At 45.7% G+C, this 24,378-nt stretch overlaps 1 protein-coding gene across 1 annotated transcript in view; it reads right to left on the bottom strand.

The window, feature by feature from the left end:
- gmds (GDP-mannose 4,6-dehydratase) overlaps positions 1-24,378 on the bottom strand; it is a 116,501-nt gene that overhangs the window by 9,917 nt on the left and 82,206 nt on the right. Inside the window, exons 8-9 of the mRNA XM_030372746.1 lie at positions 13,247-13,365; positions 12,725-12,821 (exon numbers count right to left, since the gene is read on the bottom strand). Of these exons, the coding sequence (XP_030228606.1) occupies positions 12,725-12,821; positions 13,247-13,365 (216 nt within the window). The remainder of the gene's footprint in view (positions 1-12,724; positions 12,822-13,246; positions 13,366-24,378) is intronic.

The following is a 24,378-nucleotide window of genomic DNA, read 5'->3' as shown; positions in this document are numbered from 1 at the left end:
AATGCTGGTAAGGAGGTGTGTAATACACATTGGTCGACACTCACACACCCCCCCCCCCCCCCCCCACCCACGAACACACACACACGCACACACATAATTCAAACTAGGCGTGGAAGCACACTGACACACAATCACGCACACAAACTCTCTAAAGATTTCAGACTCATACTAACATCTACGGGAGCACGGTTGAATATCACCGCATCAATCACTTTTTGGGGCTTTTTAGTACGTACAGAGACGCGCACACAAGACGTGCTCTGTGGGGGCTGTCTCATATCTCACTTTCCTCTCCTCCTTCCTTCCTGCCCTTCCTGTCATTCTAAAAGCTCTTTACTCTCGGCCTCCAACACCTCTCTCTCTCCCCCATCTCGCGCTCTTCCTCTCCCCCTTCGCTCTCTCTCTTCCCCTCTCTCACTCTTCCCCTCTCTTGCTCTCTACCACTTAGAATGAAGACAGAGACACTAGAACAGTGTGACATCATCTCAAGTGGACCGTATTAATCAGTTGGCCCTTCAGACTGAGGAAAACCGCAATCTCCTGCCAGGAAGAATGTAAAAAAAAATAAAGAAAGAAAGTCCTGATTTGACTCGATATTAGCTTGTCCATTATTGTAAAGTCGAGGGACCACACAGGGCTACCTGACTCGAGGGAGTCGTTAATAATTCCGATGACAGATAGCTAGTAAAGCACAAGCGGCCACATGTTGAATATAAATGGAGCCACATTTGTGCTGTCCTCTCTACTTTACTCTTCTCTATCTCACACCGCTGTGCACACTGCGTTCTACTGTATGACCTCTCTTACTCTGCTCTCTATTCTATGCTACTCTACTTCACACCTTTCTATACACTGTTTTCTACTCTAGTGCTCAAGGATCCAGGGCCTGGGTAGCTTCATCCTCCCCACCTACCTCACCTCAGCCCGTGTGGATCTGACAGCCCGTGCTAAGGAGCTCCTCCAACCACACGGATTGGACTAACCAGGTCCAGCTGGGACTATGGGGCTAGAGGACATGCATGGCACACCCGCCAGCCAGCCCAACCACCCAACCCTTCCACCACAGCCAACCTAGCCTCAAGCAGGAGGGCCCACAGAGGACACTCTCCTCCCCTCAGCAGGTTGCTCTCGTCAGGCGTGCTGCAGCTTAAGGCGGACCGATAATACCGCAGGAATCCTGGCTTGTGTTTCTGGATGCTCATCTCTCCGTCTCCATCCCGTCGCAAATTTAAAATAAAAACTCCAAACCCAGGAAAAAGCTGAAGGAGGGGCACTGAAGACCAGCAGATCCTTCACCCTGACCCACACAAAAATAGCTAAACACAAAACCCCTCTAATCGCTTATGTAGGGGAGAAGGGTGAGTGCGCAAACTGGCCAGCCTAGAGACCGACAGACTCTACCCGGGCTTCTGGAAGTCTGCCCATAAGCCTTGAGCAGAAAAGACGCCGAGAGACATCATCTTGGCTCAGGTACACCACATGTTCCTTCCTCAATAACAGCCTCTTTTATTCCCTGTTACCTTCTCTGTCAAGATTCTCGCCCCTCACGCCCCCCCTAACATCTCCACACCTCTGCACAATCCGACGTCTCTCTCTCTCTCTCTCTCTCTCTCTGAGGGGCCCCGGGGTGGTTCCGCTCTGACGATAGGAGGAAACTCTTTCAGGAAATACCAGACTGCCGCATGCGCACACACACACACACACACACACACACACTTTTTTCACCTCGCATCCAATCTTTTGCACATAGTCAGAGATTTTTCTGCTACTTTCTGCTCAGCGGTACCAGACAGGGCTGCTTAGTCCTGCAGGCAAACAGACGCCCTAGTGTGATAGAGCACAGCGCCAGCCAGTCAGGTAAGGCTGGGAGCGTGCTCTCCGCTTACACTCGCTCTTCCCCCGACTGAGCTCCAGTGGCACACGGCCAGCGCGTTGTTTTTTATGGTTTCATTACAGCGCGCTTTAACGATTGAGTCCGATTAAACTATACATCATCGTAAATGCCGAGTGTCATGGATCCCCCCCCCCCTCTTTCTCTCAGCACGGCTGATTAGGCCGCCTCCCGAACTCAGGTGGTAAATTATCACACAACACACTGAAATAAGGCACCATTTCTAAAGGGGACTTGTAAATTTAAAAATGTACAGGATTTACGAGGAAAACTGTGTCAGGAAACCGCTTCTCAGCCGACAGGATTTCAATCTCCACTGGTTGGTTATGTAGTCACATGTGGCCGGCTGGTTTGCATCCTCTGTGCAGGCCGTAGATGCGTCCTCGCTAGATAAGCATTAGGTCATTTACATCATCTCTGAAATTGAATCACATGCTAGGATTGTATAGAAATTAAAGCAAGGCAGACTGAAGAACACAACAGGTGCTTACGACGCCGTCTCTTCAGTCTACATCATGCGGTAGGAAAGCTTTGTTGGCCGCCTGCCACGGCGGCCACTGTGTGATGATATCTGTACATCTTGATTAGCCTCCGATTGTTTGGTATGAGTGTTTGGTATAGTTTGTGGTATGTTAACATTGACATTTTTGTTTATGACCATGGCGTAGAGGGATGGTGCGTAATCAGCCCTTTGGGGGGGGTGCTGTGGAGTAAATTTGTATGGAAATCAAAGGGAATTGTCATTCAAAGTCAAGTGCTGTGCATACGTTTCAGATTTCTGAAACCCCAATCCCTCAAAAAAAATTACATAACCTGAAACGTAACAGAAAATATAAGAAAAAAACAATAATAATCATATAAACTGAAACGTAACAGAAAAAAAAGAGCTAAAAATCAGATTAGTGTAATTAGAGTGTAGTGTAACAGCCATCAATTTTGGACACTGACTAACATGTCACACCATAGCCCCTACCTACAGGAAGTTCTTATCAGTAGTGTGGGGTGGTGGGGCTGCCCCTCCCCCACTTTCCTCTCCCAACAATGGAGATAGCAGGATCACATTTCCACCTTTGAAAGGTCAGAGGTCAATCCCATTTCTCAGCCCTCTCTCAGCTAGATCCTTTCCCAGGGGTTAAAGCCTCCTGCTGCCCAATTCACAACAATTCACGCGTGGCGAAGGGAGTGGTATCCGCCAGGGCCAGAGGAAAAGGGCCGGAAAAAAATAAAGAAGTTGGCCGCCAACTCGGGAGCCCTCAGGGTCCACTCTCACACCAAGTTATGGGGACATGTCTTTGGGCCGTGGTCATAACAAAGCTATTGTACCTTCCGTAGGAGCGTCATGTCATTGACATGTAGGTGCTGTGAGGGTTACCCTAACAACGACCACAACAACAGTGAACCACGTGGAAGTACTTGTGGTGAAGACAATGATGTTGTGCAATAGCCTGTTTATACCTTCTTTTCATCCCTCTCTCACTGAATAAATCTTTGGTTGGTATTAGTTAAAAATACGTATTTTTTAATACCTGTCAAGGTTTAACTCAGGGGCTCACATTTTCATGAAATTTAAATCACACTGAACTAAAACTAAATGTTACTAGCTAATGTTCGTGCTTTTGTGTGTGTGTTGGTGTTATTTTGCTAGTGTGTGTGTGTGTGTGTGTGTGTGTGTGTGTGTGTGTGTGTGTGTGTGTGTGTCAGGGGAATTCATCAACATTACACAGGAAGCCAGGAACCTGCTTCATCTGATAACCAAGCCCATGGAAATCTGAGCACTGAGATCAGAATGACCAATAACTAGGGAGAGGCGGGGCATTTACTTTCCATGATCCTCACCATATTTAAGGTTTTCAAACATAAAACATGTAAAAAAGTATTTTAACGACATTGACATGTAACACCCAGCAATACTACAACAAAAAACGTGACCCTGGCAGACAGGGTTTCCACATACAGTTTGTTAAGTGTATTATTCCATCCTCTGAATATTTCCTGACAGACTGCAAGTTAAACTGTCAATATTGAGACAAAATATTCAACTTTTGTAAACGTATCTTGTTTTCTGGTCAATCTCAGCGGAGCGATGTTTCTCAACGGCATGCTTACGGGAACCCTTCCAGAGCGCTGAACCTCAGGCAGGCAAAACCTAAATGGCTTTTCAGTGAACCGTCTTTGGAAAGGACACCCAATTCCTTTTTAAAACTGCGATAATATTATATGCTTTCTGAGAGTGAAAGTACCATGGGCTGCTGCCAAACATCCCAAACTGCAGCGCTGATAGCCGCCTTCATCTGTCAGGTGCCATAAATTAGGCCAACAAAGCTCAACAAAGCTTGTTTGGCGGATAAATCGCAGTGCTCATAAAAGCTGCATGGTTCTTTATGTCTGTCTAGTGCTCAAAAATTCACCTCCGTGTATCAGCTCAGAGAAACAGCTGTCAAAGCACCCGGGGCCGTCTTACCTAGCCATTCCTCTTATCGCCTCACTGCTAACTGCCCAGGAATCTGGGGAATCTCGGAACCTTGCGCGTTCACCGACATCCAGCGTGACATACTTTTATCTTTAATTTGACTAATGGCAGATCACACATACTTGATCAAGAAAAATGAAACTCAGATGTTCAGACCGCAAACAAGCGCTGCGTTGGGAAAAAAAGTCAAACGGTTACGCCGTGCTTGTCACAGTCGTGTATGATAGCAACATTGGACTGGCTTGTATACCAGCGCCACCTCTCTCGTCTCGGGCGCTACGGTACAATTCTGGGAACTCCATCCAGTGAAATGGGCCGGGACTGCTGCCTCAGCGCTTCATACACAGCCTTTTCTCCAAAGTGGCTGTGGTTCAGCCGGAGGTCTGTCTGCCTTAGCCCAGAGATGAAGCACCGAGTGTCAGCAGTCCTATTCAGCCCCCTGGCTTCCCCTCTCTCGTCCTCTACCTCAAGCTGCACCACTGCCAGAGACATAAAGCAGTGTAAAAACAATGATTGCTCTCTCCTGTCCTGACCCCAAATGGACAGGGAACACCATCTTATAACTTGAATGACGATTGATGTCTTTAGGTGAATACCTCTGAACGTACACGTACTGCAATCAGCATCTACATTTCCATTCAAGTATACTTTCGAGGTCAGCGTCTTGGCAGGTCAGAGTGTGTGATAGATTGCTTTGGGGAAGGCTTTTAATGAAATCCGAGTCCATTAAGAACATGTTGCAGCAGTGGTTTGACTGAAGCCTGTGATGGCTTGAATGGGCTCACTGTCAGAAGCCTGGAGAGGAAAGGCAGTTGCACACTAATACCAGGAAACCCTAAAATGGCTGACATATTTTAGGCTTTATAAAGCAGATCTGCATCTTCACAGAGGACAGGCTTGTACCACTTTACTTCGGTACAGGGTTGATCATATATCATGAAATCACTTGCAAAATTTCTTCCTACTTACTTTTCCTGTTCTGTGCATGAACTTGCTTTATTTGTGCCTGTGTACCCTTGAATTTACATGCAATTCAGCCACCCTAGATTAAAGTTCATCATGATGATGAGGTCTTTGGGCCCACCTTGGGGATAAACTGAAAATTAACACCATAAGTGACTTTACTAACAGCCTACTCCCTACTGAAAGCACTGTGTTTTGTTCACTGTATCTGTGTGCAGGGCCGTCGGACTGCGGGGACAAAGGGGACAGTTGTGGGGGGGCCCAAGGCAGAGGGGGGGCCCATGACCAAAAAAAAAAAAAAAAAAAAAAATCACCTTACCTTCCCTAGCATTGTACACCTGCCGAGGAGAGGGAGAATAATCCTTGCGGGCTCCATGTGGGCATGGTCTTAATGCAGTAGTCTGCCCATATGGTGCCTAGATTGCTGTTCACACGCCTATGCAATCGGAGAGTGCAAGCCTGACCACCTCAGGAAGTGGTCCAGCTCATTGGATTACAATTTGAGCAAGATCCGATCTGGGACTGTCCAGAACAGTCAGTTTCTGCGTCCTGGCTTGATCGGACTATAAAAAGTGTTAGTGTAACCATAACCAAGACCTCAAAGATTGATAATTTGTAAGTGACAAAATGGACCCTGACCTATATATATATATATATATATATATATATATATATTAGGGCTGTCTGTTAAACACCATATTAACGGCATTAACGCAAACCAATTAACGGCGTTAATTTTTTTATCGCGCAACTAACGCAATTCTTTTATTTTTTAAAAAAAATCAGCGTTTAATTGCACCATAGGCATTTTTTTTGTATCGTCCTGTTTTGATCAGTATATGCCAATTTTGTTATCAATAAAAAAACATTTGCACAAGGCAAGTCGATGCACTTCTCCATGTTGATAAGAGCATTAAAATGAGAAAAATTAATGGGACAAAGAAATCAAGGGATATTTAACATAGAAAAATTGTGATTAATTGATTAATCGTGAGTTAACTATGGCATTGATTAAATATTTTAATCGCTTGACATCACTAATATATATATATATTAGTGGTGGGCCGTTATCGGCGTTAACGGCTGCGTTAACGCGAAACCTTTATCGCGCGATAAAAAAAATATTGCCGTTAATCTATTTTCAAACACTTCCTTCTTCGGACCCATCACGTGACTGAACTAACCAATCAGAAGCTAGAATTTAGACTGAGGTAAACGTGAGGGAATCAGGGAGGCAGATTCAACAGAATATCCTGACAGTGTTAAATATGTAAACATGTAAATATGTAATAATTGTGTAACATAAATATGTAAATGATTAACTGACTAAAAATTTTAAGTACATTTATAGCAAGTTAACTCCAATACAAATTATATTAATTTATTCTACAACTTTCAAATATTTAACTTCTAAACCTTACATTATAATGGATTATTACATGGCTCTTCTCAATGCTATATGCTATATTTGATAAATCACCATTGCCCAGTATAATTGACCGCTGTCAAGGTAAACAAACAGATTTTTTGCCGTTTAATGTAGATTAATCTGGGAATTAATCTAGATTAAAAAAAATAATCAATGCCCACCACTAATATATATATATATATATATATATATATATATATATATATATATATATATATATATATATATGAACGGGTCCTGAACATGTCTCATGAAAAAGGATATGATAGGCTGATCAAAGATGATCAGCACATGAGGAAATCTAAATTGAAATAAATTAAGAAACATAACATCCATTCCTTCTCTCCTGAGCCTCATCCAGGGATTCAATAAATTGTAATCCGTCGATAACTTTGCAACTACTTTGTAAAACAGGGCAGGCCAGCTCCATCCACTAAAACCTTAATTGACCCACTCGTTCAATGACACAAAGCCTTAAATGGCTGTAAGAGAGATCAGACGTGCTGCATTGTAACTTGATCATCCAAACTAGCAGGTTGACTCTCCCTTTCATCAAGGGTTGCCATAACAGCCACTGTTTTTCACCTTCTCCGTGGATCACTGGGGCCATTGTCTGTTGCGCTCCACAACTGAAACCGCTGGAGACGTCTACGCCTTTTTCCAGTGAACTAGTCAGAGGCCTACAGGTTACGCACATCGCACCCGAGAATGACGGGTATGTCAGCCATGGATAGGAAGTTGGTTAACAAAAGGCCCCGTCAGACTTTCAAACACATGCCCATGCTCAGTGCCGTCCAACACTGGCAGTTGAGCAATGCCGATGCGGGTCATGTTGACAGTTCTATTTTTAGAGGTGATGAGAGCGCCTGATTTTCCCTCGCCCGTCACCTACGAGACAGGTGTGACAATTGATCTGTGTAACAATCTGAAGAGCAGATGAGCTGAGTGGTATGAAGTAAGCAAGGGTTAGATCCAGGGAATCTTGGCTTTCATTGCTCTAAACTATGCAATTTTATAGAAATGTAGTACATTTGATTAACAATCCACTTACATTTAAGACATTGACTTGGTACATGAAAGCTAAAAAGCTGTAGCTAAACAGGTATTCTTATGTATAATACGGCGTGCATCAAAAGGCGGTAGACGGCTCGATGGACCCGCAGAAGTGCAATGGGCAGAGATAAGCCCAGGGTTTATTTGTCCTTTGAAGATTGGAGTCTCCGCTCTCTTTGCATGATCAAAACGATAAAGATTATTCCAAAATCACAAACCAGTTGTTCATGTGCACATGAAACTAACACAAAGGTGGAGGACAAGGAGAGCTGTACCATAATTTGTAAAGATTGAAGATTGTAAGAACAATGGTTTACATTTGGCTAGCCATGGTCATGCAGTGTTCATTTAATTTGGCTCAGCCAATCAGGATTAGTATCAGAAATACTTTATTGATCCCCGGGGGGGAAATTGAGTAAGAAGCAATATCCATTTATAACCACAGTTTTTCACTGTTGCGACAGGTTCACTCCATACTGGTGAGCTCATACCGGCATACACCACAATAGGGTCATGAGGGTTGAAGACGGGGTTGTGGTTGTTTATCTGGGAGAGCAGGCTGGGTATCATTACATTCAGGTATGGCCAGGTGAGTAAAAGGGTAAGATAAGCCAACTGTTGCTCTGATGCATGGACGTGCACACAAGCTACCAGTGGCCTCACCCAAGAGAAACAGGAATGAGGACACGGAGGGCAGAGTGAGATGAGGGAATGACCGGTGGATTCATAGGAAGGAGAGCCAGGGAGAGAGACAAAATAATAATAATCATAATAATAATCTTTATTTATACAGCGCTCTTCCAAACAGAGCTACAAATTGCTTCATAGATAAAAACGTTAATCTTTCCAGAAATAGACAACATTTTTCGCTTAAAGGTTCCATGACATGCCACCAGGTGTGATTAGCAGTTACAAGCTTTTTTGGAAATTTGCCCCTTATGCCATCACAGGTGGGCGTGTCCACCTAGATGTGTGATGGATAAATATGTGATATGTGTAACGGCTAATCACACCACACCTGGTGGCATGTCAGGGGACCTTTATCTCCTCCTCCACTTCCTCCCCCTCCCCCTCCCGCCCAGGTGGAAAACCTGCAGTGCTGTCTGTCATCTTGCAACAGTTTATTCCCCTGGTTGACGTGTGAACTTGGAAATATGTCAGCTGGGCTGCATCAGTGCAGAGATACCACTCGTGCAGAGCGCATGCACGAAGCACACACAGGATTTTGAGCATGGACTAAGAAACAAAGCAGTCGCTCAAACAATTTCCCCACGTTGTTGAACCTGAATTTATTTCAGTTTCTTCGATGGACCATTCCCGGAGTATTAGTATCACTCTCTCAATTGTCTCAATATTGCGAATGAATGAAAAGCTTACACGTTAAGTTAATCAGAAGGTGATCCGCAAGTCAAACCTCCTTTACGCCTATCATGTGATAATGACTCAACATCCATGGCTCCCTGGGCCTCAAAAGCAATTCAACATCAACGATCCAGGGATAATGAGCTGGATTACACACTTTACTATTGCTCCAGACCTAATTCTGGAGAAAAACCTTGGCAGAGCCGCGGGGCAACTACTCAGACTGACAGCGGTAGAACGCTAGCACAATGAGAACAAACAGCCCTGATCACAAACTCATTCCACAAGACTCAAATTGACATGTTCAGGCCACAGTAACATTCAAGGCAATTTTGACTTTGACTGATTGACAGGGAGCCTTAAACCACAAGGCCCTGCAATTATAACAAGTGCATGGATATCTCAAGGAAACAATTGTGCCATTATTCAGTTCACCACGTACACATGAAGCTTACCTTGGGCGTGCCGGAGCCCAGTGACTTCAGTCAAAACAAGGGGCTGGGTTGTAAATGCACACAGACATATTTATTTCAACAGTTTGAAGAATCACAAAAAGAAAACTTTAAGGGGCTGTGGGGACATTGATTGACTGTATTTTCTATGACAGATAAACACAAATGGCTTATTTTACAAGAAGACCATCGCCACTTCCTTCAAAATATGTCAAGTCTACTGTTGTATGAAATATTGGGTACATTGTTTAGATCTTACTGTGTGCAGTAACCGTGTTACAGTGTGCAGACTGGCTGACTGAAACAAAAGCAGTGCACATCCTTCACCAGCTTAGAACTGTCCTCCTAAAGGTCAAACACTTCACTAAAAGTCAAACCCGGGGTGAACAAATTCCCCCTTGTTCAAAGGGGGGGGGGGGGGGGTAATTTCGTGAATAAACCCACAGCTTAGCCAAACATAAAGAAGAACACACATGGTGATGTGGCATTTAAACACACATACTCACACACGTGCACACTCACACACACTAGCCGAATACACCTGAGCTTCTTTCCCAAGGTCGATCCCTGCGGCTGAGGGGTGGGGAGACGAATGTCAGACATATACACTGACAGGACTAATGATGAATTACACATATATTAGCGCTCAACCCGGGGGCAGCCTCCTTTCACATTGACCAGTGGTCACATGATACGTCCACGCAAAAGTCACCGACAGCCCAACACCCACCGACCAACCCTCCCACAAACACATACACGCTTCTAAACGTCAAATCCACCTCATTTTAAGCAGGAGACTAATGGCACCTGCATGCACAAACACACAAACACACACATTCACGTGAGAGTGCGTGCACACACATATACCCAAACAGGCGCACACACACACTATCGATGACAGGCACTTCCACTCAAAGAGGCGAAACAATGCTGAGCCGAGCATTGTATTACTCATTTCCTGTCTTGCGGGGGGTCAAAGGTTAAACACTCCTCATTCTCTCTAAATCCTAACAGAGAAACAGGAGGAAAACAGTGACACGCCATGCAATGTGTTAGCTTGACCTTCAGTCTTAGCTGGACTATGTTTGCCCCTCAGATCTTCTCTTTCTCTCTGGCTTTTCACCAAACAACGACCCACAGCCTGATAACAGCGGACCCACAGCATACAGTATCAGAGAGTTACCCACTCTAGCAGCACTTCACCTTCCCCTTTGAAGTAACCACGGGCGCAAAGGCAAAGAAAGCATCTTTCTGTCAACACATCACCAGACCTCAGCGAACGGTATGCAAATCACAGGGAAGCAGGAAACCTGCGATCGTATCACTCAGCATCGCTCACAATCAACAGCGGGGCATTTGGATGAAACTGGATGAAACCAATCGTTCAACGGTACCTGAACCCTTCATCTGGAAAGTTCTAGTTTCTGTAGGTAGGTTTGCTAGGTTTAGCGAGCGTAAGACGGACAGGATGCTTTACAAGCGTGATCCGGGAGCTCTGGAGCCAATACAGCCAGGTGTGTCTAGTGACTAGCTAACCCCCCCCCGCTCCGTTCCCTTCAGTGCTCTGTGCAGTCAGTCAGCAGGGAGCTTCCACTAATCCTCCTCCGTCACTCAGCCCAGCCTCCTCTCTAATCCCCCGGGGAGGCCAGGCCGTGGCACTGGGGAGCTCCTGATTATAAACGCAGAGAGCTGACAGCTAAGCTGGGGCCGCGACACCATGGGGTAACCCTACACCCCAGCCCCCCCGCCCCCTCCCTCTCCTAATACACACACACACACACACACACACACACCAACAAGCACGTGCACACACATATGTCCAGGGTGATGACAGACACCCATGCTTAATGTCTGAGGATCCTAAACCATGCACAGAGGTCAGAGAAGAGGGGCGACGCAACGGCCTCGAGGGACCATTAGGAAGCACACAAGACATGAACAGAAATATTTGGTACATGGTCGCCCGTCGTGCTAATGAGCCAGACAGAGGGGCTGCTTCGTCTGCTTCATACTGATGTCAGAGCCCACGGAACAACCCTAGCCTGAACGCCCGCAGAGGCCCTTTGCCAGCCAGTACACAGACACGCGCTACATGTTGTGCACTGAAGCTAAATAAAAGTATCAATAAATCCCCCTCGCTGGGTGCCGGGCTGGCAGGATGTGGCGTGTATTATTCTGCTGCCAGGCTAGTCTCGGCCGGTCTGAAGCCACATAATAGAGGTGGCTGGCCGCCTGGAGCCGCTATGAATGATAGATAGAGCGTCATGGGCCCAGACCATAATGAGCGGAAATAAGATGACCAGGGAGATACAGCCAAAAATACATGCACCCTGGGAGAACATGGAATATGGCGGCAGGTTGAATGGATGTTTTGTCATTAAAAGTCTATACGAGGGACGGTGATTGCAGGGAGGGCATCGGCGTGACTCTGCTCTCACAGCACCTATCATTTCACAGCGGGGCTCCATGACATGAGGGTCTGGCCCAGGATGGTAATCACACATGTACAAATGTACCAGTAGTAGTCCAATGCATTGATCCATATCCCAGCATGTTCTCAGATGCTAAATTCTCTCCTCCCAATATGTATCATTAATTAATTAATTAATTCATTCATTAGTTCACTGTCTGCTATTTTAGGCTCAGTGATCTATGGTTATGAAAACTAAGCAAAAGATTGAAAAGATTACATAAAGTCAAGTGTCCAAGTGAAACAGATGTTAAACAACATACTTCACTAATCACATATGACACATGAATGCCTTAACATTAGATATCGGCCCTGGCTCCAGTTGACCTCTTTGTGGCTCCTGGGTTATGGAAGGCCTATTGTTCTGCAGGTCTGTGACTCCCAAACACAAAGGTGCACAGCACCAGCTGTAGCCAACGGCGGAGATTGTGAGAAACCCGGCAATTTCAGTCGATCACCATAGCTGTTATAGTTCAAGAAGAACCAAGAGTATTTTAGACGATTTTGACGATTATTTTACCCATGGCGTCTCACAGACCATAAGCACGCCATTCACATGGGCTGCGAAAGCCACAGAAACAAAGTGATCTGAGTACACAGACGAGTCCACATTGGTGCAGCATGGGAGACTCACCACTTCAGTGGGGCGGAAGAATTTGGGGTCGACTCTCACAAGAATGGCTCCTGTCTCCTTGTTACGGCCAACCTCCTGCTCATTTTCACCCTCCCACCTGAGGGAGCGAGAGAGCGAGAAAGAGAGCGAGAAAGAGAGAGAAAGAGAGGGGGGAGGAGAGAATGAGTTTTTCCTATTGCTGACATTTAGTTTATTATTTTAAGGTTTTCCAAAAGACAAAACATACTGTATTTCAGAATGTGAGCTTGCACACACACACACACACACACACACACACACACACACACACACACACACACACACACACACACACACACACACACACACACACAGACACACACACACACACACACACACACACACAGGTTAATGTGAGGAGCAAAGATAGTAGCTTATGTCAACATGACGGAGCGCTTCCTGAATAGAGCGACAGAAGAGGAAAGGTGGGAGAGTCAAAGGTCAAGTAGCTGGGCGGGGGGAAAAGCACTGTCTGCGTGTGTATGTGTGTGCGCATGCACTTACACAATTGTCGTGCCCACGTGCTGGAAGGCCTTCTCCACAAAATCCCTCACGCTGTGCACCTTCCCCGTGGCGATGACAAAGTCCTCCGGTACTTTGTGCTGCAGCATCATCCACATAGCCTGCAGGCGAGAGAGATGGAGGGGCAGAGAGCGAGTGAGGGAACAAAACAGAGAGAGAGAGAGAGAGAGAGAGAGAGAGAGAGAGAGAGAGAGAGAGAGAGAGAGAGAGAGTCAGATGTGAGACAAGCTCCACTCTGGACGGGGGCCCGACTCCCAACTCCTGACAGACAGGAAGTGAACCTCCGACCCCGGAGAGGGCTGTCCGTCCGTACCTCTGCACTTACGTCACGAGGAGGGGCTCATGGGACACATGTCGTGGGAACGGGATGATGGCCCTCCCACAGGCCCGCTGTTGCACCGTTGGCACACGCACACAAACACAGAAATACCAAAACACATGCAAATGCACACACAGCAACAGTCACATGCACACATACATACACACACACACACACACACACACACACACACGCACACACACAAAGTCAAGTGTGCAAAAAAGGACACACTGCTATACCATTAAAGAATCAGCCAGCAAGTTAAGTTAGCAGCTTCGGGTATGATTCAGCGCTGAATGACTGCATTTGCCAATCATCATCAGTGAGTGAGTTCCAACATGTAGCTGTCACTGCCTAATGCCTATATTTTCCAAAAAGGCCCATTATTATTTATTCTTAGCCTGTAGAACCAATGAAAGCTGATAGACCAGGGCTCCCGGACCGAGGAGGAATATATTAAAAAAGAAGCCAGGGAGGAGCAATCGAACAGGGCAAAGGGAAGGTTAGGGCTGAGACGGATTCCCGGTGTGACCAGAGGCGGGATTACAGAGGCCTCTGTGCGAAGGCAGAGGGGAGCAGACAGCCTGCCAGACATATGGATGGACAAATACACACACACACACACACACACACACACACACACACACACACACACACACACACACACACACACACACACACACACACACACACACACACACTGACTAGAGTTCAGGCAGGGCATGGTCAGAGAGAGAGGGAGAGCGAGAATAAAATCCTCCTAAATACTTCACAATTCTCCCAAGAACACATCAGCACGTTTTTATGTGCTATTCTTGAATTTGCGGCAGACAGATTCGGTGTGCGTGTGTATGTGCGCGTATGTGTTTATGTCTATTCAGTCACATCCACTGGTTTTATGTGAAACAGTTGGACAGAGGTTGGCAGACTGACCAACATTTTATCTGCAGGATTTCTACTGTAGGACTCCCAGATTGTGTCTCACACACACAGGCACACAGACACTCGCAGAAAGGCATGCACACACATACAGGCATGCGTGCACCCGCACACACACAGGCTAGGCGCACAATCATGGACATACACACACAAGAAGGAAACATACACACTCAGGTATACATATTCATCATAATTTATCAACACACACACACAAACATAAACACACAGAGACACAGTGACACACACACACACACACACACACACACACACACACACACACACACACACACACACACACACACACACACACACACACACACACACACACACACACACACACACACACACACACACACACAGCCGTAGTGATGGAATTCTGGGAGGATGGAGTGAGGGCTGCCTGGGGAGGGTTCAGGGTCACCTGACGGCTCTGCTTGGATGGTTCCCCAGAGACGGCCCTTTGACCTCTTGAACTCTGACCCCTGATGGACAAACCAGATTCTCACACTCTGTCACAATCCGAGGGTGACGAATAGTACAGCTTAAACCTTCTGATAAGAATACAGTCAATCACTATTCTCCAATAACCTAATAAAAGTTGTTTTACACTGCCAAATATGCCTGTCTTATGCCCGCCTTTTTCCCGGCATGGTCCGCACGTTTACACTGACTGAGATAATATACAGGCTTGATTTTGCACCCCAATTTCCCTTCTTGAACCCTCCACACCCACTCAAATCGCGGTTTCATTTTCATGTAAATGCGATTAGATAGCATCCAGCATACCAGGGGCAGGACTTGGGCAGAAGTGTTGATGACGTAGCAACATGAGTAGTTCTTACTGGAGAGATGGTGAAAGCTGCGGGCTGCTGACCATCATGGGAGAGAAGGTGATGCAGTCGCATTTAACAAAGATGGTACAATCTACGAGGAAGTAGACAAGGCTTCTTCTAAAGAGGTCTCCGTGCATTGTCCCGCCTGCGCCATTGAACTAAGAAAGCCGGCTCCTTGACGTAGGGGGAATATACGTTCTCGGTTTTACACAGGCAAGACAGCGTAATTGGAACCTCTGCCATGCAGCGACCGTACCGGCTTGGCAGTGAAAAATGCCCAAAGCCTTACTTTAGTGCTTAAACCTGATTGTATTAAAAAGGTTGCATATTGTAAAGGTCACACATATTGAACTTTAAACATCTTGATTGATGGAGACATACAGGCACCACTTCGTTTCGAACATAAGTCAAAATGGATCACAGTCAAAGGTAATTGCTGATGTAAAAACATCTCTCTCAGTGTTAGCATGCCGTTTGCAAACGTTATGCCACCGAGTGTATACGGTCCGTCAGCATTGGAGAAAAAAAAACTACAACAATCGTTGTATAAAATGCAAGATATATTTCGTTGACCAATTACTACTTCAACAAAAATGGGTTTCGTTGCATATTGTGGTTTAGGCTCAAAATTAAGCCGGCATAAATCATCCCTCCACACTGGTCCGAGTCAACGGTTCTCCCCCTCACTTCCTCCGCGTTGTCCGCATATCAACTTAATGATCACTACCCAACGGAGTGAGATCTCAAACACTGAGATCTTCGTTTATACAACTTATTTTGACCGTGTGACTTGCTGATTATTTGAACATGTAATGGAGCTGACTGCTGGATGGCGTTCCCACCACACCGACCCCCCCGCCAAAACCTCCCCCATCTCCCCTCCGGCCCCACCGCCATCGTGCTCCTTGCTGATGAATGTGGCGAGCTAGATGGAGTGGACGCGCGGCGATGACGGGACGGCCAGGAGGCTGTCTCGGAGCGAGAGAAAATGTTTAGGACGAGGGACGAGTGATATGGCTGGGGCTAATTTCTCCCTGAGAAATGTAATAAATAGCATGTGTATTCCTGCTGCTGTCCGTTGTGGGCTGCTTTTGTGTGCGTGTGTCATTTTTTTTGCAGAAATAATGAGGTATCGTTAGAATGCCACTGGTCTGCAGCGTAATTGCCAGGTATTTATCGGGATGGTCCATTATTTAAGTCTTTCTCTTAATTTCCCCCTTCATCTCCACATGCCAAGCTCACTTTATTCAAATCCCCCCCCCCCCTCTCACATCACCACCCGCATTCCTCTCCTCCAGCACTCCTGCCAAGAGTTCCCCCCTTAACCCCAACCCCATCCCCATGTCTCTGGGGTGCTCTGCTTCATTAGCTGTGAGATAAACAGCTCCGAGGTTAGGTCCTGCACACACATCCTCCATCCTTCTGGTCACATGGTCCTCCCAGACTGACTATAGTCCCCACCACTGCTCCCCTCCCACCTCTGACCTCAACACAGAAACCCTTATGCTAAGTTCAACCAAAATAACCGCAATCACAAACTGAATGCAAAAGTAATTTGTTGTTCCTGAGACAACATATCTTTCTGCTTTGTGTCTCTTATCACGACTAAAGCTGGAATGCTAACAACAAAACTACAGGTAAAATGGCAAAGAACCAGACCTCCTGATTCTCTCTGTTGACAGCTGAAAATCCAACGCACATCCTCAGTATGTACTGTGCACTAATCCCTCCCCATGACATCTGCCAGCAGGGTCCGACCTAGTTCTCAACAAGCCCACTGTGGCAGGCATAGAATTTGTACCTGCCAAATCTGGAAACCTGCATAAGTCAATGGATTCAGCAGAGAGATGGAGAGGGAGGAAGGACCCGAAGAGAACGAAAAAGAAAGGAAGGAGAGAGAGAGAGAGAGAGAGAGAGAGAGAGAGAGAGAGAGAGAGAGAGAGAGAGAGAGAGAGAGAGAGAGAGAGAGAGAGAGAACTTCCTGTCTGAAACAGTGAAACTTGTATTAGGTCACGCTTTAGGATCCCATCTGCACATTCATACATTTTCTACCTCATTGCTTTATTTTTTTTACTTTTTGTCCATGACCAGCTATGGCTGTACCCAATCCAACCCCCGACCCCTGGTCCAGTCTCCAGCATGGTGAGGGGCCCGCTCCTTCTCACTCTCCAGTGTCCATGGCTGCCTGTCTCCAGCTCCGACATGTGCAAGGGCTCACAGTAAACACTTAATAGAGCGACCATTACAGCAGTAGAAAGCCATCGGCCCCAATCACAGGCTGCTAACACGGCAAACCTCATGATTTACACACACACGTATATGTTCCTGCAAACAACCTAACACACGCACACACACACATGTGGGCACACACACATGTGGGCACACACACACAAGGTCACGCACACAGACCCACACACATAATAAGAATCACTATATCAGGCAACTGCTTCAGTGGAAAACAAATGCCCTTTTATCCAAATAGATAGTTGTAAAATAACAAAACAACTTTACGCCTTGATGTATATAGTGGAACAGAAACTAAGTGATGGCCAACTTCTACTAACCTCCATTAGCAGAAATGGGGGTAGTTTATTGCTTTGAGACTTCTTTCTACAGACCATTTGTAGCTGAGGAGGCTCTCCTGCCGCTGCTTTCACAACCTGTCAGCCAGCTGTGAGATAAGTACCAGTGAGGAGAGCCTGACAAGATGAGAAAGGAAGTGTTTCTGCTATGGTCTGTGGTGGAGTATGGCCTTCTGGCCATGCAGCCCTGACACACAGCGTTGATAATGAGATAAATGAATCACAGTTGCAGCCATGATGTCATAAGTGCATGCGCACACACACACGCACGCATGAGCGCAGGCACACACATGAGGACACCAACCCAGACACACAACATTGAGCGACGTCACAATGGGACGGGTGGCATGTTTAAGATCATGCACGTCACAGAGTGTTTATCAGTCGAGCGTTACGGCCCCACATCCATCAAAAACTCTGCTACTTCCTGGATACAGACGCAATCATGTGCAGCCATCTCACTCTGAGATTAGCCAAATAGTATTGAAATTACAGCTTTAAAATGACCCAGGCCACCACACTGATATCAACCACTGGGAGAGACTACTGCTCAAACATTAGAGATATGTTATACGTGTTTGTCTGGTGTATATGTAGCTGAGCACGTGCCTGTAAATGCACGTTTCTGTCACTTTTGTTGTTGATTGACAGTTTTGCGAAACATCAAACACAACTTTGAACTTTGAATATATACGTCATATATAATTATTGTGTAAGGAAAGGGACATTTCCGACCACACCGAAGTGAAATTAACAGCCATCATTTGACAGGTGGGCATGTGTGTGTGTGTGTTTATTTGTGTTTGTTGGTGTTTGTGTGTGGACTGTGTGTTTGTTGGTGTTTGTGTGTGGACTGTGTGTGCGTGTGTGTGTGGACTGTGTGTGTGTGTGTGGACTGTGTGTGTGTGTGTGTGGACTGTGTATGTGTGTGTGGACTGTGTATGTATGTGTGTGTGTGTGTGTGTGTATGTGTATGTGTGTGTGTGTGTGTGTATGTGTATGTGTATGTGTATGTGTGTGTGTATGTGTATGTGTGTGTGTGTGTGTGTGTGTGTGTGTGTGTGTGTGTGAGTTTTAACATTCCAAAACAGTAACACAGGATTGTGAGGAGCGGACGTGTCTTACAGGTCCCTCAAAAGGGCCTTTTGTTCTTTGTGTGAAGACGGTGCGCATGAAACACACTGCACACAGCATTCTTACGCAGAGACTCGGACATGTGCACATGTCGCTTTGTTAAGTGGTTCTCACACACACACACACACACACACACACACACACACACACACACACACACACACACACACACACACACACACACACACACACACACACACACACACACACACACACACCATCGGAGCGTGTTAAGGTTTCTGTCTTGATGGGATCCGTGGAGGTCAACTCTGCTTCTCTAAACAGCCAAATAACACATCTAATGCCAATGCTCACGCCAATACAGGGCTGCTCGTATTCAACAGGTTTCACTACAAATAGACGCAGGCGAGAGAGAGACAGCCAGAGTGATTGAGGAAGAGAGACAGAAATACCTCCCTTATCGCTTTGCTTGTTTACTTCTGAAAGACTCTCAAACACATCAAAGGTAAAATAAATAAGATGAATTCCAAATGTATCAATCAAATCATTCCTCTTCCAAAATGTTTATATACTCAAAAAAGCCTACCGATAACGTGTGTATGACGTGCGCGTTCGGCCTATCTCTGAGTGAATAGTTTGCTCAGATACAGCCGTGTTTGCAAAGGGCTTAACCTCGTCACTGTAACGGGCCTACAACAACAAAACGCAGCAACATTACACCATGTGTCCTCCTCGCTTGTCATTTCCACACCTAATAAGTCAACCCGGGGTATTAAGTCATAACCTTCACCCAATATAACCATGCTGTCGATGAGCCCCAGCCCAAAAACAACACAGACTATTGACTATATTCCCGATTTAAAACCCAATAAAAAGCAGTGGTCAGCTGTCGGGGAGGGGTGGGTGGGAGGGAGGGGGGGTGAGTACTGCGTTACGTCGTCTATACCCGGATCACCGCCGTTTTGAGAGTTCGGGACTGGTCGAGGGTTCCATTCTCCTGGATCCCGTTCTTTTTTCCAATGAGATTTCAATTGGGATCATGTGATCGTATGAGTGTATTCACAGCGCTCCGGTCGACCGCCTCTGGGCCCTTACCTACAGCGGAGCGTGTCTGGTGTCTCCGTCTAGCTCGGTTCATTCAAACCCGCAATTACCATGGCTCTTTGAGGCTTTGGGATGAGTTTGGTTTTTGAAAGTGAACTCAAACAGACAAGAGCAGAGCGGTTCGGAGGGGACCCAACTGTAGATTAAAGTGCCAGTGGAGCCAGAATCTCGTTCTTGAAATACCCTAGTTTGTATTCCGTGATGTTGAATATAGTAATCGGTGCCATTTTGTCAGTTAATAAAATACCGTTCTTAAGAAAAAAACGGTTAAAATCATAGGTTTTTGACCAGCTGCTGAACGCTGTAGTCTGTGTTATACTCGGTGCCCTGGAAGATTATCCATCCGGAAAAAGGGACAGCTCCAACAAGAGGTTACGCCAATGCCACAGTGTGTGTGGATGTGCGGAGCTGCTTCTGGGCAGCGGTTAATGATGACGATGGCGGTGTCCGAGAGAGGGTTAAGCTTCTCGGAAACCGTAGTATGATGACGCGGTGTGTGGTCGTATTTCATATGCAGCGTCGATCATCGTAACTCAACGACCTGTACTGGCGTATGCCGTCATGATGGGAATAACTAGACTTACTATAACCTTCCTAGAGCAATCAGCACAAAACACATTTCTGTAATTCTCCTAGCATTCAAACCCGAGCCGATCCACTTACACGTTAAGGCCAAACGAGATGAAGCCACTTGGGTGTTGCCTCACTATTTTTATGAAAACAAATAACTCCGTTCTGTACTTTGGTTACTCCATTAAAAGGCCTCATAAGTACTTATCCGTACTACTACTGGCCCTCAACACACACACACACACACATGTGCGCGCAGTCACACATCGGCGCAGACACCCGTGAACACACACACAGACACTTTTTCGGTCCTTCATTTGCGCACGTCATACAGTGATATGGCCCTAGACACACACACAGATGTACAATCACACACACACACACACACACACACACACACACACACACACACACACACACACACACACACACACACACACACACACACACACACACACACACACACACACACACACATCGACATGCAAGTATGCACAGTTAACTTTCCCAGGCTCCACCTCAGGGAACACCGACGTCCAAATGGCTGCTACGGAGCTGTGATTTTTAGCAGGACAATTTATATTTTTTTCTCCAGCACAGAGAACCTCTATTTTTAGAGACAACTGCAGCTCTGACTCTCCTTTGTGAGCCCCTCCTTTCGTTCTCTCTCTCTCTCTAGCTGTGTTTTTTTACCCAAGAAAGTCAGAGACTGATGCATTTTTCCTTGTCGGACGCAGACTGTCTGGACGTCAGTCGACGACAGACGAGGCTATAAATAAGCATTGACCTCACCCTAGGACACACTCTAAAACACACACACACACACACACACACACACACACACACACACACACACACACACACACACACACACACACACACACGCACTCACTCAAACACACACACACAGACAGAAAGACAGACATGCACGTGCTTAGACAAGCGGGTTGTGTGGTGAGGTTGGGTCTTGGGGGGAGGGTGGGTGGAAAGTGACGCTGGGATGACGCATCGCGCCGGCTGTCCATCTTCCGGGCAGTGTGACCCATTTTGCGTTGGCCCGCGACCACCGACCGTCGGCTAGCCTCGCATCACATCCTTTCTGACCCAGCACACCATCTCTGCTCCTCCCCCGGGAGAAGGAGGAGGAGGAGGATGAAGAGGAGGAGGAGGAGGATGATAAGGAGAAGGACGAGGAGAAGGATGAGGCTGATATGGAGAAGGAAAAGGAGGGGAATGAGGAGGAGGACAAGAAAGAGGAGGAGAATGAAGAGTTCAACTGGTCGGGATCAGTGCTTGACGCGGAGACGTGACTAGCTAGCGTCTGGAGCTTTGACTCCTCCCAGCAATGGGTCCCTCACACATGGTTTCACCAAATTATTAAATTGTTTACAAACGGCTCTCCTCTATTGAGAAGAGCTGTTATGTTTAAGAATCAAAAAGTACTTTATGTTTCCCATGAGGGGCTATTAGGGCATTACAGCGGAAAGAATAGGGATGAAGAAATGCATACAAAATGAAAAGAGTTAAAAATTACCAAGTATAATCCTGATGACATATCAAACAAAGAGTAGCTGGCCCGTACGGCCACTTAATAGACAAGGGGAGTGAAGGGGGAGTTGAGACTAGGGGGAGTCGAGACTATGGGGAGTGGAGACTAGGGGGAGTCACGACAAGGGGGGATGACAGTTGTGAGATGGACCGAGCAGCAGCGCCTCACAGCTCTCCCTGACTGCACTGCCGCGTCCTTGTAGTTACAACTAGGGCTGGGTATCGTGGCCAATTTTCTAAATCGATTCGATTTCGATTCAAAAGGTTCTGAATCGATTAATCACGATTCGATTCAATCTGCTCTTAATGAATGAAAATGGCTCAACTGTGTTACAAAATACAAATGTACTTCATTTTTTGTCTTCATCTTAAACAACAGGTTTTAAGTGCAAACTTGTAATTCGGACAGTTTAAACTTGAGCTGTAAACAAAACTGCCTCAAGTCTCAAAAGTGCACTCTTGAAATTAGAAAGGAATTGCAAGTGAAAGTTTACTACAACATTCCATCACTGCAAATTGCATTAAGGCATTGTTTATTAAAGTGCAAAAATAATAACAATTGTAACAAAAAAAGAAAGAAAAAAAAAAGTACGATCTCATGCCATCGATATTGCAAAATGTAAATGAAATCGATCAAAAATCGATTAAATCTAGTTACAAAACTTTGGATGTATGCGGAGAAGTTCAAGTAGTTGTATTGCCACACAGCTAGGCTGATGGAATTCAGACCGACAGAGAGACAGAGAGACAGAGAGACAGACAGACAGACAGACAGACAGACAGACAATCTGTCTGTGTAAATATTTTTCAGCCTACTTTTTACTTCTACTCCTTACATTTTCACACACTTATCTGTACTTTCTACTCCTTACTATTTAAAAATGACCTTGTTACTCCTATTTAATTTCGGCTTGCGCCATCAGAGTGAATTTGATTGTGGTTGGATGAGAAATGAAACATATATACCATTCTGACACCCTTTTGGTTGATAAGCGATCCATCGCACCTGCACATGACCAGGGCCAGTCTACATTATCTGACATGACACAAATCGTGCCACATTCCAGCTAGGAAATAGCAGACGTATGTATGACTTTTTGCACCATTACAATACTTACTGGGAACCTTTCAACATATCTTCCACTCCATGAAACACATGTTAATGCGTAGTACACATATATGGTTCTTTAATGTTTTTGCATTGTACTAACATGCGTTCATTTTCAATGGGCATAAATGTGTCTGAAACAGGTGCATCCCAATTTCTTCTACATTAACATTATAGTCATTAAATGGCCTTTAGAAAAAAAAATTGGGAGGAAGTGGGGCAGTGTGCTATAGCAGTGTGCTGTGTGTGTGTCACAAATTCACGGATGGGATAAATGCAGAGACCGAATTCCTTGTATGTGTGAGCATACTTGGTCAAAAAGCTGATTCCAATTCTAATTCTATAGGCCCCTGTGGCGCGCCCTAAGTTTTTGTACTTTATGGCATTTTTTACCCCCGTACATTACTTTTACTTTAATACTTTAAGTAGTTTCTAAACCAGCACTTTTATACTTTTACTTAAGTAAAAAGCTTGAGTTGATTCTTCAACTTCTACAGAAGTCTTTTTATACCCTAGTATCTATACTTCTACTTAAGTAACGAATGTGAATACTTTTGACACCTCTGACGAAAGGAGAACTTGCTGCGGGACGTGTCTTTCCAGGTGACGTCAACTCGAATGCGCCCAGCGTAAATTGCCCGTTCTGTTCACCATGTCTACATCCAGCCAGTTTATATATTGCCACGGTACCATTCTGTTTCTGGGTAGGCCCAAATGAAACACCCACTAAAAGTACCTTTCCAAAAGAGAAAAAAATTAAATAAAAATAAGATCCTAATTTATTGCAACGGGATTCAAAGGGCTCAAGATCCCCGAGCTATAAACATGAGCCCATGATGTTTTTATGTTAGGCACAAATGTACACCCGTTAGTGGGTATTTATGGAGAACGGGGCATGACGGAGGGACCACATTTTTCCCGATGGGTAACAAAATATGCTCACTGCATTAACGACGACTACCCTTATCCTCAAGGTATTGATATCGCCACTAACCTCGTGCACGGAAAAACACACA

This window comes from Gadus morhua, chromosome 12 (genome assembly GCF_902167405.1).
Source record: "Gadus morhua chromosome 12, gadMor3.0, whole genome shotgun sequence".
NCBI classification, from domain to species: domain Eukaryota; kingdom Metazoa; phylum Chordata; class Actinopteri; order Gadiformes; family Gadidae; genus Gadus; species Gadus morhua.
The sequence above is the reverse complement of the archived record's forward strand: the minus strand, read 5'-3'. Positions and strand labels throughout refer to the sequence as shown.